General features: G+C 42.9%; 1 protein-coding gene across 1 annotated transcript in view; it reads left to right on the top strand.

Moving 5' to 3' along the window:
* DRAM1 (DNA-damage regulated autophagy modulator 1) overlaps nt 1–16,322 on the top strand; it is a 37,327-nt gene that overhangs the window by 15,439 nt on the left and 5,566 nt on the right. The window contains exons 2-5 of the mRNA XM_010853438.1: nt 2,762–2,829; nt 5,322–5,464; nt 10,020–10,197; nt 14,267–14,325. Coding sequence (XP_010851740.1) covers nt 2,762–2,829; nt 5,322–5,464; nt 10,020–10,197; nt 14,267–14,325 — 448 coding nt within the window. The remainder of the gene's footprint in view (nt 1–2,761; nt 2,830–5,321; nt 5,465–10,019; nt 10,198–14,266; nt 14,326–16,322) is intronic.

Raw genomic sequence — 16,322 nt, 5'->3', positions numbered from 1 at the left:
CACTCCAGTGTTCTTGCCTGGAGAATCCCAGGGACAGCAGAGCCTGGTGGGCTGCCATCTATGGGGTCGCGCAGAGTTGGACACGACTGAAGCGATTTAGCAGCAGCAGCAGCAGCAGGTGATACAGTGATTAAGAATCTGCCTACCAGTGCAGGAGACACCGGAGACTAGGCTCAATCTCTGGATCGGGAAGATCTCCTGGAGGAGAAAGTGGCAACCCACCCAATCCAGTATTCTTGCCTGGAAAATTCCATGGACAGAGGAGCCTGGCAGGCTACAGTCCATGGGGTCGCAGAGTTGGACATGACTGAGCACATATATACACTATCCTTAAAAGTTCTTAGAAGTGGCCACTTTTTTTTTTTTGGTCCCCCACCCCCCGGGTGGCTTGCAGGATCTTAGTTCCCTGACTATGGATTAAACATAGGCCCAAAGCAATGAAAGCTTAGAATCCTAACCACTGGACCGCCAGGGAATTCCCAGATTCTGCCTGTATGGTTTAAAATGTACAGATAAGCAAGAATAAAATATCATTCTGAAATCCTGAGCTTTCGAATGGCATGTTTGATGTCATGTGGACTGCACACCTGGGCCCTTGAAATATGTCCTGGTTTGCTCTCCCTGGATGGATGGTCCCCAAGTCTGGTCATCTTCTCATCTCCTGTTGGAGCACCTTTGTCCCGCCTTCTGCCTACTCCCTTACGTGGCAGATTCCTCTCAGACCTGTGACAACAAGTACTCTTGCATGAGTCACTGGGTAGCTGCTTTTCTATACTCTGAGGGCAAGAAAAGAAGGCTTCTTTCCCCGGTGTGAATTACTCTTCTGGCAAAGTGCTGCCCAAGGGCACACATGTGCTGTCTCCACTTCTCCCCATCACTGGTTCCCGTCCCCTCCTCACCCACTCAGAGCCTTGTAGTGCTCAGAAGGGCGTCCTGCACATCGGGCAGCCTTCTCCATGTCAACATCCCTTTAGTGAGAAAACGAATTATTAGTAGGAAAATAGTGATGTTAACTCTTACAGTTACAAGGGACACTGAGGTTTGTTTGTTTGTTTTTTAATATTTGCTGTGCCAGGTTTTAGTTATGGCACACAGGGTCTTCTCTCCATTGTGGCAGGCAGGGTCTAATTCCCTGACCAGAGCTGGAACCTAGGCCCCCTGTGTCGGGAGCACAGAGTCTTAGCCACTGGACCACCAGGGAAGTCCAAGTGTGACTGAAATGAAAGTAATTGGGACCAGAGGCATTTGTGGGAAGGGGGAACATTAACCTCTTCATACTCTTCAACTATTAAATGTTCACAAAGCTCAAAGGCTCCTGCTTCTGCACATATAGGGCACTTCACCTTGAAGTGCATCTTTTCAACTCGATCCGTTTTTCAGTACTTAAATTTCAGAGCTGTTTTAAAATGTGGAAACATTCAACACGGGTCTGAGCTGTTTTATGTTGGGAACGCTTTTGCTGTCACTTTGAAATGCTGCTTTATGTGAGCAGCTTGAGAGCATAAAAATGTAAACCTTGGCGTGAATGAATAGAAACCAGCACATGCCAAATGCTGCTTTCCAGCTTTAATTCCTTGATAGACTACATTTGAAAAATGTCTCTTAGAAGCTATTTTTTTGTTAAAATAATTTGTCATCACGAGTACGCCCTTGATATCTTATTATTTCCATAAAGCACTGATAAGCGTCAATAATATTTATTGTTCAGCCTTCCATCGTCTTTTCAGCAATGTAAATTTTTATGCATAAATTGTCATGTTAAAAATTAAAATGATGTGTTTATGTATATTTAATATTCAAATAGTAGATTTTTCAAACGTGATTTTTGGCCTTTTTCTCCTCCCCGGAACAGTCAGTACCTAACCAGGTATGAACACACACACGCACACATATACACACACAAAAAATGAACACATGCATCTGAGTTTTCAGGTGGAATCATCTGGGAACCACCACCACCATTCACTTTAAGTATTTCCTCACATAGCATTGTCACTTATACTTCCAAACAAACAAATGTACAAACAAACTCATAGAAAAAGGGACCAGAAAAAGGAAACAGACTCATAGAAAAAGTGGTTCTCAGATAAATGAGTACCAGAGATGTAATGTACAACATGGATAATATAATTAACACTGTTTTATGTTACTTGGGCTTCCCTTGTGGCTCAGCTGGTAAAGAATCTGCCTGCAATGTGGGAGACCTGGGTTCAATCCCTGGGTTGGGAAGATCCCTTGGAGGAGGGAAAGGCTACCCGCTCCAGTATTCTGGCCTGGAGAATTCCATGGACTGTATAGTCCATGGGGACACAAAGAGTCGGACATGACTGAGCGACTTTCACTTTCACTTTCACTGTGTTACATATGAAAGTTAAGAAAGTAGATCCTAAGAGTTCTCATCATAAGGAAAAAATTTTCTTTTTAAAAAAAGTTGTATCTCTATGAGATGATAGATGTTCACAAAACTTCCTGTGGTGATCATTTCATGGTGTCTAAGTCAGATCATTATGCTGTACACCTTAAACGTATACAGTGCTGTTTTAAAATTGTATCTCAATAAAACTGGGGAAGAAAAGTGGATTTTTTAATTTTTCAGAGCCCACGTGAAAATACTTTGGAACAAAATCAGATCAAATCTTTGGAATTCAAAGTGGCCGAACACATGGAAGGAACACAATATAATGCCTACCAATTACGTGCCTGCCCAGGGGGCTGAACTGAATTCCTTTTTACTAATTTGGACATGCCTTCTCTTTCTCAGTGACACAGGAACAACACCTCCAGAGAGTGGCATTTTTGGATTTATGATAAACTTCTCTGCATTTCTTGGTAAGTACACAATGAAGTGAAGTGAAGTGAAGTCGCTCAGTCGTGTCTGACTCTTTGCAACCCCACGGACTGTAGCCTACCAGGCTCCTCCGTCCATGGGATTTTCCAGGCAAGAATACTGGAGTGGGTTGCCATTTCCTTCTCCAGGAGATGTTCCCGATCCAGGGTTTGAACCCAGGTCTCCTGCAGTGTAGGCAGACACTTTAAGGCAGAGTCATTAAGTACACAATGATTATTATAAGTAAATTAAAAACTCCCAATCTCAGGTGAAGTAAAATGTTATAGTTTATGTATCATTTTTTATTGTTACTTTTTAACAGGCATTATTTTTTAAAAAACGTTTTATTTTGTATTAGGGTATTGCTGATTAACAAACAGTGTTGTGATAGTTTTAAGTGAACAACAAAGGGGCTCAGCCATACATATACATGTATCCATTCTCCCCCAAACTCCCCTCCCATCCAGGCTGCCGCATAACACTGAGTGGAGTTCCCTGTGCTATACAGTAGATCCTTGTTGGTTACCCATTTTAAATGTAGCAGTGTGTACATGGCCATTGCAAATTCCCTAATTATTCCTTCCCCATTCCTTCTCCCTGGCAACTATAACCTCTTCTGGAAATCTGTGAGTGTGTTTCTAACAGACATTACTTCTTAGAACACTTGTAGATTCATGGAAAAATTGAGCAAAATGTAGAGATTCCCCAGGTATGTCTTACTCCCTTGCACTCCTCCTGGTTGCTTTCTCCATTAACAACATCTCCCCATCAGTGTGGCTTTTTGCTTCGAGGCAAGGCAGAATCTGACATGAATATCTTTGTTTAAAATGCTCTCTGATAAATGATTAGCTTTTAGTCTGCTTTTAAAGATTCAGTAAAAAATGTGGCTGTCATACACTATTGAATACATAGAAATCTACTTTATCTTCACACATGCATAATATCCATCTCATGGACATATGATAATTTATAATTCAATCCCCTTTTGTTATATTTTAGGCTATTTTTTATTTTGTAATTTACATTGCTAAAGTGAATGTATTTGAAATATATCTGTGCATATTATGTGGAGTTTTTCTGTAAGCAAAATTTGCTGAGTTGAAAGGAATAGTACCCTCTCACACCATTCACAAAAGCCAGTGGCAAGTAAAGAACTAAACATGAAGAACAAAACCATAAGAGGATTTGGATGTAATTGTAGGAAAATATTTTCAAAACCTTAAGATGGAAAAGCTTATCTAAGCTTACACAAAACCCAGAAGCTAAATAGGAAAGAACTGACAGATTTGGGTAGATAAAAAATTAAAACTTCTAAGTGATGAAAGATACACAAAGTTAAAGACAAACAACAGACCAGAAGAAAATTTGTAATGTTTATAGAAGACAATAGACTAATGTACTTAATGTATATAAAAACAACTACAAATTAAAAATGAACTCAAGAGAAAAATAAAAAAAGGATAAGCATGCAATTTTCAGAACTGCAAAGGATTAGTGAACATACTAAAGGTTTCTCAGTCTCATGGACAATCAAAGAAACGCAAATTAAACCAACAGGTTGCCATTTTTCATTTGTTAGACTGGCAGTAATTAAAAGGACAAGGGCATGCAATAATTGCTTTCAGACGCTTCTGTGGGAGTATAAATTGTCTCAGTCTTGGAGCAATTGGGAGGTACTTCTTGGCATTTTAATTGAGCATAGTTTTTTTTGACCCAGGAATACTACTTCGAGGAATTCGTCTTTCAGAAACACTGAAAGTGTGCCAAAGACATCTATACAAGGATGTTCATTGAGCATTGCTTGTAATGGGAAAAGTACATAATGTAGAAATCTATCATTAGGAGAAAGATGAGATAAGTATGGCATTCACTGTACATCATGATGAGGTATATAGACCTATTTGTACTGACATTGGCAGGATCGCTATGGTACATTTTTTATTTTAACTTGTTTATTTTTGACTACACGGGGACTTCATTACTTCATGTGGGATTTCTCTAGTTCCCGAGATCGGGGAGCTACACTCCAGATGCAGTGCTCAGGTTCTCGATGTGGTGGCTTCTCTTACTGTGGAGCACGGGCTCCAGGGCTCATGGGCTTCAGCAGTTGCAGCGTGTGGGCTCAGAAGTTGTGGCTCATAGGCTCAGTTGCCCCGTGGCATATGGGATCTTCCCAGACCAAGGATCAAACCCTCATCCCCTGCATCAGCAGGTGGATTCTTAATCACTGGGCCACGAGGGAAGTCAGGTGTGTGTGTGTGTGTGTGTGTGTGTGAAAGAGAGAGAGAGAGAGTCCAAGTCTGAGTCTGATGGCAGAAAGAAATAAGGTGAGCAAGGGCAGGGGTGAGGGTGTGGGAAGACTGTTGCAATCAGGAGACTGATTACAATCTTGATTACAACCAATACAATCTTGGTAAAAACCATGCAAAACTGTTCATGTCTTTTTCCTTCTAAAATATCACTAAAAATTCATCACAGTCTGTTTCTTTTTCAGGGGCAGCCACAATGTACACAAGGTATAAAATAGTAGAGAAGCAAAATCAAACCAGCTATTTCAGCACTCCTGTTTTTAACTTGGTGTCCTTGGTTCTCGGATTGGTGGGATGCATCGGAATGGGCATTGTAGCCAATTTCCAGGTACGACCTGAAGTCTTTTCAGTTATTGGGGGTGATGGAGTTTATGTATCTGGAAAGAAAAGTGAAAGTGTTAGTCGCCCAGTCGTGTCCAACTCTTTGTAACCCCATGGACTGTAGCCCCCCAGGTTCCTCTGTCCATGGTATTCTCCAGGCAAGAATACTGGAGTGGGTCGGCATTCCCTTCTCCAGGGATATGTATCTAGAGGGAAGAAGCAAGAACAGCAGAGGCACACTTGTGCCAAGAGATCTCTCAAACAGTTGATGAGTATATGAAAATTGGGATAGTTTGCTTTTTAGAAACAAACTGTTTTGTTTTGTTTTTTTTTTTTTTAGATTTATTTATTTAGGCTGTGCTGTCTTCATTGCTTCCCGGGCCTTTCTCTAGTTGAGGCAAGCGGGGCTACTCTTCATTGCAGTGGCTTCTCTCCTCTGTAGTTGTGGCTCCGTAGTTGTGGCTCCGTAGTTGTGGCATACAGGCTTAGTTGCTCCGTGGCATGTGGGATCTTCCTGAATCAGGGATCAAACCTGTGTCTTCTGTATCAGCAGGTGGATTCTTTACCACTGAGCCCACGGGAGAGCCCAGAAACAAATCTTTATCATTTGAAAGTCAAGTCTTGGGAGAAATGGGATGCATGTATGTATGACTGTGAAAAGGAGCATGCTTCAGCCCCTGCTGTGGGCTCTGGATGGCTCTGAGCTCTTCCTGAGGTGGTTTAATGTGCTGGGAGAGCTTCTTCAGTCATTGTAATGGTTTCATTAACAGTGTGAACATATTTCTGCATGTGAGCACGTGTATATTTACTGATGCTACTGTTTGAACCTCTGGTGTTCAAAGAGAAACGTGTGATCTCTTCCTTTCACAGATGAGGACCTAGGTACATGGAGGCGAAAGAACCTGCTCAGGGTTACTCAGCTAATCAGTTGCAGGGCTGACATATGTCCTTATTGGAGCATATTAACTTATATGACGACTACTGAAGAGTCTGCTTGATCTGTTCTTACTGTGTCAAGAGTTGGAAAAACACTGTTTATTTGGCCACACTGTGTGGCTTGAGGGATCTGAGTCCCCTCACCAGGGATTGACCCCGTGCCCCCTGTAGTGGAAGCGCAGAGTTCTCACCACTAAACTGCCAGGAAATTCTGCCTACTGATTTTATTCTAACTTGTGAATTCCTATGATTCCAAGGTCTATTTCAGGGAAAGTGTGGGACCTCTTTGTCGATGGAGACAATATTTTATATTTAAAAAAGATATAACTAACTACGAGTACTCGCCTCACAGGGTTGTTGCTGGGAGGCAATGAGATAATGCACAGTACCTGGCAATCTGAACTTGGCGGTCATCACTTGGTGATGGTCACTGGTGCATCACTAGAGGCCAGCACCCCAGAGGGCCTGCTCTGCCATCACCTTTGTCCCTTTGTGGCCTCAGCGTGGAAGTTACTCCTAGAGGACTTTTAGTTCTGCCCCGGAGAACTCCTTCAACCGTTTCCCCGACAGAAGTGAGTTGATCTTGTGTGATGCTTACTTTCAAAAGAAGGTGTCAGCCTTCAGTGCTAGCTGGCTGATCAAGTCCACTAAAGCCAGAGCAGAAGGGCGCTTCCCCCCGGCGTGGACCTGGGAGGCTGATAACCTCAGGCCTCCACCTGCACCATTTGCTGTCCCCCTGTTCTCTAGTGTCTGCAGGCATTAGACCATTGTTGGAGAGCCCGCTGCCTCACCTGCACCACGTGGGCCTCAGGGAATCACCTTTTCTACCCTGCACCTGGAGGAAGCCATCTGTCGTCATCATTGTTTAGTTGCCAAGTTGTCCGATTCTTTGTGACTCCGTGGACTGATCGTCCAGGCTGGTCTTTCCTCCACTGTCTCCCGGAGTTTGCTCACATTCATGTTGTCTGTGAGGGGAGAGTATAATAAAGTGCTCTGGGAAACCCAGCGCTGGGTTGTGAGGGGTGAGGCACCCTCCCTTGTATGACACAGAATCTTCAGGACAGCCCAGGGCAGGGATGTTCCTCCAAGGTCGATAGCCAACGTGTTTTTGTTTGGGGGTGTTACAAGTCCACAACTACCAGTGTTTCCCTGTTAACACTGGCAAAAGGTGAGCTCCAAAACTGCAGCTCTCTGGAGCAAAACCTATAAGGCTTCCGGGGGGCATCTGCAAACTTGGTTTGCTTCTGGCTCTGTTGAAGTTTCCTACTCTTGTTGTCTCGTATGAGGAAATAGGGCTTCCCAGGTGGCTCAATGGTAAAGAACTTGCCTGCCAATGCAGGAGACGTAAGCGACATGGGTTTGATCCCTGAGTCAGGAAGATCCCCTGGAGGAAGGCATGGCAACCCACTCCAGTATTCTTGCCTGGAGTATCCCATGGACAGGATCACAAGAACTTGAGGCTTCCTTAGTGGCTCAGAGGGTAAAAATCTGCCTGCAATGTAGAAGACCTGGGTTCAATCCTTGGGTTGGGAAGATCCCCTGGAGAAGGGAGGTGGCAACCCACTGCAAAATTCTTGCCTGGAGAATCCCATGAACAGAGGAGCCCGGTAGACTACAGTCCTTAGGGTTGCAAAGAGTTGGACATGACTGAGCAACTTAGCACTCACGCACACACGCATGAGGAAATAAACACCACTTGTTGCCACATTGTCATGTGGTAGAGCCCCTCAGTGACATTTCCTTTTATTTTATGATTGTGTGCATTTTACATTCCGTAACAAACAGCATTTAGTGAAGTTTTCTAGGTGATGGACATTTATGAAAACATTTCATGCTTTACTTGTATAATTCTAATAATGACCTCGGAAGACAGTTAGTAGTTTATCAATGAAGACATGGAGACACAGAGAGGTTAACAGTCTCCCCAAATCTCATGAATCATGAGAGGCAGAAGTCACCTTTGAATCGAAGCAATCTACCCAGAACCTGTAGGGAAGAGTTAATGTCAAGGCCAGAATGAGGCAAAGTCTGTGAGAAAAAAAGCATGTATACAGTTCACAGCTCTAGTGTCAGAAAGCACAATGGAAAAGAAATTTTTTAATGGAAAGGCGATGAACTGGAAAGTTACAATTTGTCTGGTGGAGTGAATTGTTCAGTGGGGCCAGTATGTCCTGTGTGATATCCTGCCAGGTCATACTCACAGCAACGCAACGTCACAAGTGATGCACGTGTCTGTGTTTAAACCATAAAGGGCAGACTTTAGGGAGAAGACTTAGGTGGTGAGATAATTACACGTTTGGTTCCCTTTAAGGCTTCTGTGAAGTGATTGTATCTTCATAAAGACCAGAAATAGAATCTCTAACTTTTCCTGAGAGCAAAGTGTTTACTTTGTCATTGGGCCCATAAATATATCTTTACAACTTCCTTGTTTGATATCCTGTAATTCATTTTCAGCCTGCTGTGAGCAAACCAACATGTGCAGTTATCTCAAGAAGATTTAGAGATGTGAGGGCAAGTGAGAGAGTTGAGTGGTGGTTTTTCCTGAGTGGGAGGAAACCTCATTTGTCAGGATCTCACAGCCAGCTTTCTCTCCTGCAGGTGACAGATGGCTGTATTTTGGTGTGTTCTCACCAAGCAACCTCTGTCAATGCTTTTGTGTCCCTCACAAAGTCTCCTTTTTGGAAAAGTCATTTCCCGAGGTTGAATCCTGTCAATAGTCTAGTTTTCTCTAGTGTTACTATTAGGTTGTCCAATCTGGGTTTTTCCATACAGTCTTACAGAAGAAACTATGAACTTTTTGGTCAACTCAATATCAAGAGAGTTTCAAAAAAAAAAAGGTTTTCATCTTAACCTCTATGCAAAATTCATGTCTGATATGCGTCATTTGCCTTTGCCTTCTGAAGGACAGCTTGGATGAGAATATGTATTCCACCATGAAAAAAGGCACACTGGAAATTCAGCTCCTGCTAAATTGAGGGCCTTTGGACCTGACTTCATCAGGGTTAATGTGGGTCTCTTGGAGTTTACAGAATAAGATCCAAAAGGATATGTTGAATTGGCCAGGGTTGAGGAAGCAAATTTCCTGACAGTGCTAGTTAGAGGGGTGGGGTGGCAGTGGAAAACAAAGTATGTAAATTCTGGATCTGATTTGCTTACCAGCCTGAAAAGAAAATGGAGAGTGGAAAGTACCGTTATCATCGGAAGATGCTCCTAAAATAACCTTGGTGCCTTCGCAGCAGATGCTTTGTCTTTTGTTTATCTTTCCTTGCTCAGTTGTGCCTAAGATTCAAGGGGTGAAAAGAATTTGTTTTTCTTATTTCTTTTATATTTTTTCGTTTAATATGGGCTTTCACACCCCCCTACCCAGTTTTATTGAGATACTGTTACTGAACCAGGCCCGTTTTGCTCAACTCGCAGCAAGTCAAACATATGCTGTGGAATAACCAAGTTTCTGGCATTTACTTCAATGCTGGAAAGGCCTTGATCATTTTCTGTAAGCCGCTGCCTTTTCCCAAGACGGGGCGGGTGCATTTGTGATGCCTGGTGGGCTTGAGAAGCCCAGAGTCAGGGAGTGTTCCACTCTGGATGTGCGTGGAGTAACAGCACGTGTGTGACATTCTCTCTAGGAGCTGGCCGTTCCCGTGGTCCACGACGGCGGTGCCCTTCTGGCGTTCGTCTGCGGCGTCGTGTACACGCTCCTGCAATCCGTCATCTCTTACAAATCCTGTCCCCAGTGGAACAGCCTTTCCACGTGCCATGTGCGAATGGCCATCTCTGCTGTGTCCTGCGCAGCTGTCATACCCAGTATCCTTTGAGCGTTTGTCAGGTCCTTGCAAGCCCGACACCCCCTTCACCTCACTCCTATTCCCCAAAATGGAGAAAGCTAAGGCTGACAGCAGGCGTCAACAGGCTTCAGAGGAACGACTGGGCAAATCACAAGGAAAATAGCTCAACCTTGTCTGGTTAAATCAAAAGAATCTTTGGGGGAAAGAATGGTGTGAAAGGAAAATGGAAAAAAAAACCGTCAGAACACTTCAGTCTCTGTTTACTTTCCTTCAACAGGGTCCATTTCATGAGCCGTGTGAAAATATGTATTTTTCTTTGTAGTGGTTGGCTAAAGACATCAAATATTGATATTGTACTTAAAGTACTAGCCCAGTGGAGTCCCAAGAAGCCAGACTGTCCCTTCTTCCCACAACTAGGTGATTAGAGGGTTTGATTTACTTGTCCACATTAAGAGGTTTTAAAAAGCTCTATACTATTTATTTCTAAGTCATTTAAAACACATTTACTTTTTCTTTTTACCACTGATTTCATTTTCAAAATGAAATTTTATTTTTTCTATGTCAGCAGTGTGGAAGGAAAATATAAATTTATCATACTAATATATTCTGATTTAGAAGGAAAGAAAACCAACCCTTCCATTTTTTTTTTCTTTCTCATTCTTTCTTTTCCTTTTTTCTTTCCCCCAAGAGGCATTTAACAAAATAAAATTGGTCTTTCAGGGGTGGAAAATTTCCCATCTTTCCAAATATCATCTGCAGTCATATCGAATACTGAAGAGTCAATAAAAATTGACGATTGCTGTCAGATTATTGGAAAGCAGCAACTATTTTATTAGCACTGGTTTTGTTCATCTGGGTTGGGTTGTGGTATGTGGTGGACAAGCTTGAGTAAAAAAAGCATGGTGTCCTCATGTGCTTCTAAGTATTAAGCCTTGCATTTCTCTTTCAAAATTGAAGCTATACAAAACGTGAAGTCTAAGGATGGTTTGGGATTTTGTTTTTTGTCATTTAGGGAAGGAAATATTTAATTATAAAAATTTCTAAGCACAGAGGAACGAAATCCTAGTATTGAGAAGTTTAACAAATTATGACTTTGGTTCCTAAGATAGTTCCTTCTCTGTTTCCTTATCCTATTTATGGATCGAAGACATTCATGCTTTCTCTGGACACCTATCTCCTCAAAACTTGTAGGCTGTATTAGTTGTCGGATTTATAAAACCATTTGTAAAGTTAAAAACAAAATTTCTCTATGCAGGAAAGCTTTCCTTGCTTCCAACTTTGGAGACAGATCTCTAGGTATTAAAATGAGAGTTTTAATAGAATTAGCATTTCAGGCCAGAGTTTCACATACTAATAGTTCCCATTTCTAGAAGTTCCTAGGAGCCCTGCTGAGGGGTAGAATCCCTGAACAGAAGCAGATTGAGCCAAGGAACTTGAACAAATGCACCCATGTGAAAAAGTCTGTGATCTTAAACATTAGCATCACGGATTTATATTTCCTTACAAAGCTTTTCAAGCATCTTTAAAATGCTCTGTATGAGTTCCATGAAACAGCCTCATTTGACTCCTGAAGAAACCGAGACTTGGGGTCATGCTTCTAAGCCCTTCCCGCTAAATTGTCCATCTTGCATCCAGCTCCTGCAGCTTTCAGAAGCCTTCACAAAATCACTAATGATGCAAAGGCCAGGTTCCTTTTCTTGAGACGTGTAATCTGAGGCTGCCTATTTTTCCAACCTCAGTGTTACACTGTCTCCCGTGTGTGTGGCTCTTCGTTATTCTCGGCTCTTCATTGTTCTCTGTGTTTGCTGGTGCTCTTCTCTTACCTAAATAACCTTCTCCACCTTGTCTTTCTAGAACTGAGCTGTCCGGCCAGGACAGTAGCCACTGGCCACATGGGGCTGGGGAGCACTTGAGCGGGGATAGTCTGTGCAGAGATGGGCTGTAAGTGTAAAACACCAGATGTCAAAGACTTAATGAGAAAAAAATGCAAACCATCTTATTAATAATCCTTTGCAGTATTACATGTTGAAATGAGAACATGTTTGGTATATTGGGTTAAATAAGATATGTTAAGATTAATTTCATTAAGTCCTTTTTTGTTTTTGTCACTGTGGCTACTGTAGTAGAAAATTTGAAGTTATATGCCTGAGTTTCTGTGGGATAATGCTGTTCTAGCTCACATGCTTGTGTGCTCAGTCCTGTTGGACTCTTGCGATCCCATGGACTTGTAGCCTGCCAGGCTCCTCTGTCCATAGGATTTCCCAGGCAAAAATACTGGAGTGAGTAGCCATTTCCTCCTCCAGGGTAGCTTCCCAACCCAGGAATCAAACCTTCTTCTCCTGTGTCAGCAGGGGGGTTCTTTACCACTTGAGCCACCTGGGAAGCTGTTCTAGGAGCTTCTCAAACCTCAAACAACTATTGTTGTTTTTTTGGCTGTGCTGCCTTCACCAACCAGGTATCTAATCTTCCCTCTGAGTCATCACTGCACCCTATTCTTTTCTCTCTAACGAGGCACATTCCCTGGGTCCATCAAGGCTGTGATATTTCTGGGAACTGAGACCAGGTCTGTTTTGCCAGAGTTTTCTCTACCTCTCCACCTTCTCCCCAGCATGGTACTTGATGGGACTAGCTGCTGCTGCTAAGTCGCTTCAGTCGTGTCCGACTCTATGCGACCCCATAGACGGCAGCCCACCAGGCTCCCCCGTCCCTGGGATTCTCCAGGCAAGAACACTGGAGTGGGTTGCCATTTCCTTCTCCATGATGGGACTAAAGGTGAGGCAAAGAATTAAGTGAAAGAATTAAGAGAATTAAGCTATTAGAAACAAAAGTATGGTCATGACATGATCAGGGGACCTTCGATGCTCTCTACTTTTACTTTGAGAAACTGACAAGTGTTAAAAATGGCAAAACATGAGAGGTGGGGAAAGGCAGGGAGAGAGGATGCTGCCTCCAAATTCAGAGATGCTCAACTTGGCATTAACTGATGCAACACTTGGAATTCTTAACTCTTTGCAAAAGCTTTTCATTAAAGAGCATCCCCATTACTCTCCAGCTTTCTTTTGTCTTTTAAGTTCAATCAAAACGGTCGCAACCATCTTTGTGCCGACAGTTTTGTCTGCCTTGCGCTGTAGGCTCAGTTCCTGGCTTTATTAGACTGACTTCTCAGGGTTTGTCTTTCATCCCCTAGGTCAGATGTAGGATGTCAGGTGTAGGACGTAGCTCTTTGATTTGTAAACCCTTTGGGCCAAGGACTGGGGGCTTCCCAGGTGGTGCTTGTGGTAAAAAATCCACCTGCAATGAAGGAGACCAAGGCTCAATTCCTGGGTCAGGAAGAGCCCCTGGAGGGGGCGTTACGGCAACCCTCTCCAGTATTCTTGCCTGGAGAATTCCATGAACTGAGGAGCCTGGCAGGCTACAGTCTATAGGGTCACACAGAGTCAGACACGACTGAAGCAACTTAGCACACATGCACGCGTGGGCCAAGAATTAAGGTCTACTTATACACAGTTATTCAGTGGCAAAAGTCTGTTTTTTTTTTTCTTTTAAACAATAATACTTAACTTGCTGTAGCTTGTGTTTGTATATGAGCCTTTGTATATGAGTACTTTGTACTCATATGAGTACTTTGTAATGCTTTGGTACTTTGAAATGTTAATTTTTCCTTGAAGCTATTGCCTTGAACATAATATTTTAAGGAAGAAGAATTTTAATTGACATTTTAATTTAGGTAAAATAGTATTTTAGGGAAAAAGTACTCCAAAATTACCCATATTAGACTGCCGTGTCAGTGATTTTGACCAAATTTAAACAACAGGGTCAAGCAAAATGTAGCCACAGATTAAAAATCTTCTATACATAACTGCCAAAGTATTGCTAAGGAAGGACTATTTCCATGTTGTATTTAAACTTCTGTCATAATCAGACTTAAGGTTTGAGATGATAAGAAACTGATATAACTGGTTTGATTGTAAATATGTTGGTACTAACATTTGAACACTGTGTAATGGTTATATTATTAGAAGAATAATCTAGTCTTTAACACTAAAGGACATAGTCTTCAGTTTCCTTAACCAATTCCCCTTTTTTAGTGATTGCCTGTGCTTCACTAATTTCTATAACCAAGCTGGAGTGGAATCCAAAAGAAAAGGTAAAATTTAAGTTGTTTTAAATGTGACTGTCAAACCTGGTTCCTGCGTTTTCAAAATTATTTTAAAAAATTTGAATTTCTAATTCTCTCTTAATCCCTTCAACCATTGAGGCTTAGTAAAAGAAGTGAGATTGAAGGGCAGGGAAATGATGTGAATGAAGGTGTGTGGCAGTCAGAGGAAACAGACAAGCTAAGCATACGGGGGATCTGCTTAGCATGGGATGGGAACAGAGAAGAACAGTTTCTCAGCATAGTGTGAGAAATAAATGTGGTCAGGGTAAGTTTGTGGGGGAGTAATTTGTGCAAGTCTTTAAGAGGTGGGCAGAGAGGCTCATGCTTGATGTAGGTGATCAGAATAAGCCTCTGAAGGCTTTTGAACAGGAAAGTAAATTAAAAGAATATTATTGGATGAGTATCATTAGTCAGAAGCAGCCCCTGGGATGGACTGAAGAGGAGAGAGCCCAGAGGCAGGATGACAGGAAGAAGGTAGTTCCACTAGATTAGATTTCAAATCGAGATTCACCTACATTGGAATTAATAGCTTGAGTATGAAAGGAAATGAAGTGAAATGACTTCCAAGCTTTTGTCTTGGGTAAGCTGAAGAACATGTTCTCATGAACAGATTCAGTTCCTAACAGGAATTAATGATTCCATGGGGGGAAATGGATGGGTTTGGTTTTAGAATAGTTGAATCTGAAGCTACAGTGAAAAACCGAGGAGAAATGTCCAGTTAGACACCAGGGACAGGATCAAGAGCCATCAGAGCATAGGGTGGAGTGACAGGTAATTTCCAGACCCAACACGGGAACATGAGGAATCAGATGTTTTGAACTGAGATCAGCTTATGCTCTTAGTTGGGAGAAGGCAATGGCACCCCACTCCAGTACTCTTGCCTGGAAAATCCCATGGACGGAGGAGCCTGGTAGGCTGCAGTCCATGGGGTCACAAAGAGTCAGACACGACTGCACGACTTCACTTTCACTTTTCACTTTCATGCACTGGAGAAGGAAATGGCAACCCACTCCAGTGTTCTTGCCTGGAGAATTCCAGGGACCGGGAAGCCTGATGGGCTGCCGACTGTGGAGTCGCACAGAGTCGGACACGACTGAATCGACTTAGCAGCAGCAGCAGCATGCCCTTTGTTAACCTACAGAGAGATGGGAGTTACTGATGAGCAGGAGTTTTTTCCCAAGGCAAAGGTGGAGTTACTGATGCTTTTCGAAAAGCAGTTTCAAGGACTTCTCTGGTGGTCTTTTGGTTAAGACTCTGTGCTTCCACTGCTGGGCACGGATTTGACCCCTGGTTGGGGTAACAGCAGGGTCTAAGGAAGGACTTTCCACCATTACAAAGGATTCTGGCAGGTGATGGAACCCGGCAGGAGGCAAGAGAGAGACTGAAGGTGGTGAGGACCAGTCAGGCAAAAATTCGGAGGAAAAAGTTCTTCCTGAAGAGAGCTCACCGCAGAGCAGCCTCGGGTGTATTTTACTTTTTAACCACTGGGGGGAGTCCTTCCACCACAAATCAAATGAAACAAGTCTGCTGGGAAAGATTAATCAATCCCCTGACAGTTAGTTACCCCCCACCCCTTTTTTTTCCATTCATTTTCTATCTTAAAAATGTGGAAAGTACCTGATTTTCTATTCACTCCGAAAATTGCTATCCCACTCATATTGCCTTCTGTTCCCAATGTCCACAAATGCAAAGAAAACCCTTTACATCAATTCATGGAATAGAATGTAGTGTAAGAGTCCGGACCCCTGCTTCAGTGTACTGTCATTAACGTCATGCTACAGATATCTTCCCCTCCCCCCAAATTCTGCTTCTATTTGGATAAGCCATCTTCGTTGTCCAGGGATGACATGAGATGGGGTTAATGTAGTCCTTTGAAAAGGACGTGGCCCTGGTTCTGGACCCCCTAATATAGCTGGTCATATGCTCCCCAGGGTGGCCTGGGTGAGAACGGCGGGGGGGTGGCACCCCCCCTGGGGGGGGGGGGC

This window comes from Bison bison, unplaced genomic scaffold, assembly GCF_000754665.1.
Source record: "Bison bison bison isolate TAMUID 2011002044 unplaced genomic scaffold, Bison_UMD1.0 scf7180017864327, whole genome shotgun sequence".
In the NCBI taxonomy this organism is placed as follows: domain Eukaryota; kingdom Metazoa; phylum Chordata; class Mammalia; order Artiodactyla; family Bovidae; genus Bison; species Bison bison.
Note: the sequence above shows the minus strand (reverse complement) of the source record. Positions and strands in the feature narration are given on the sequence as shown.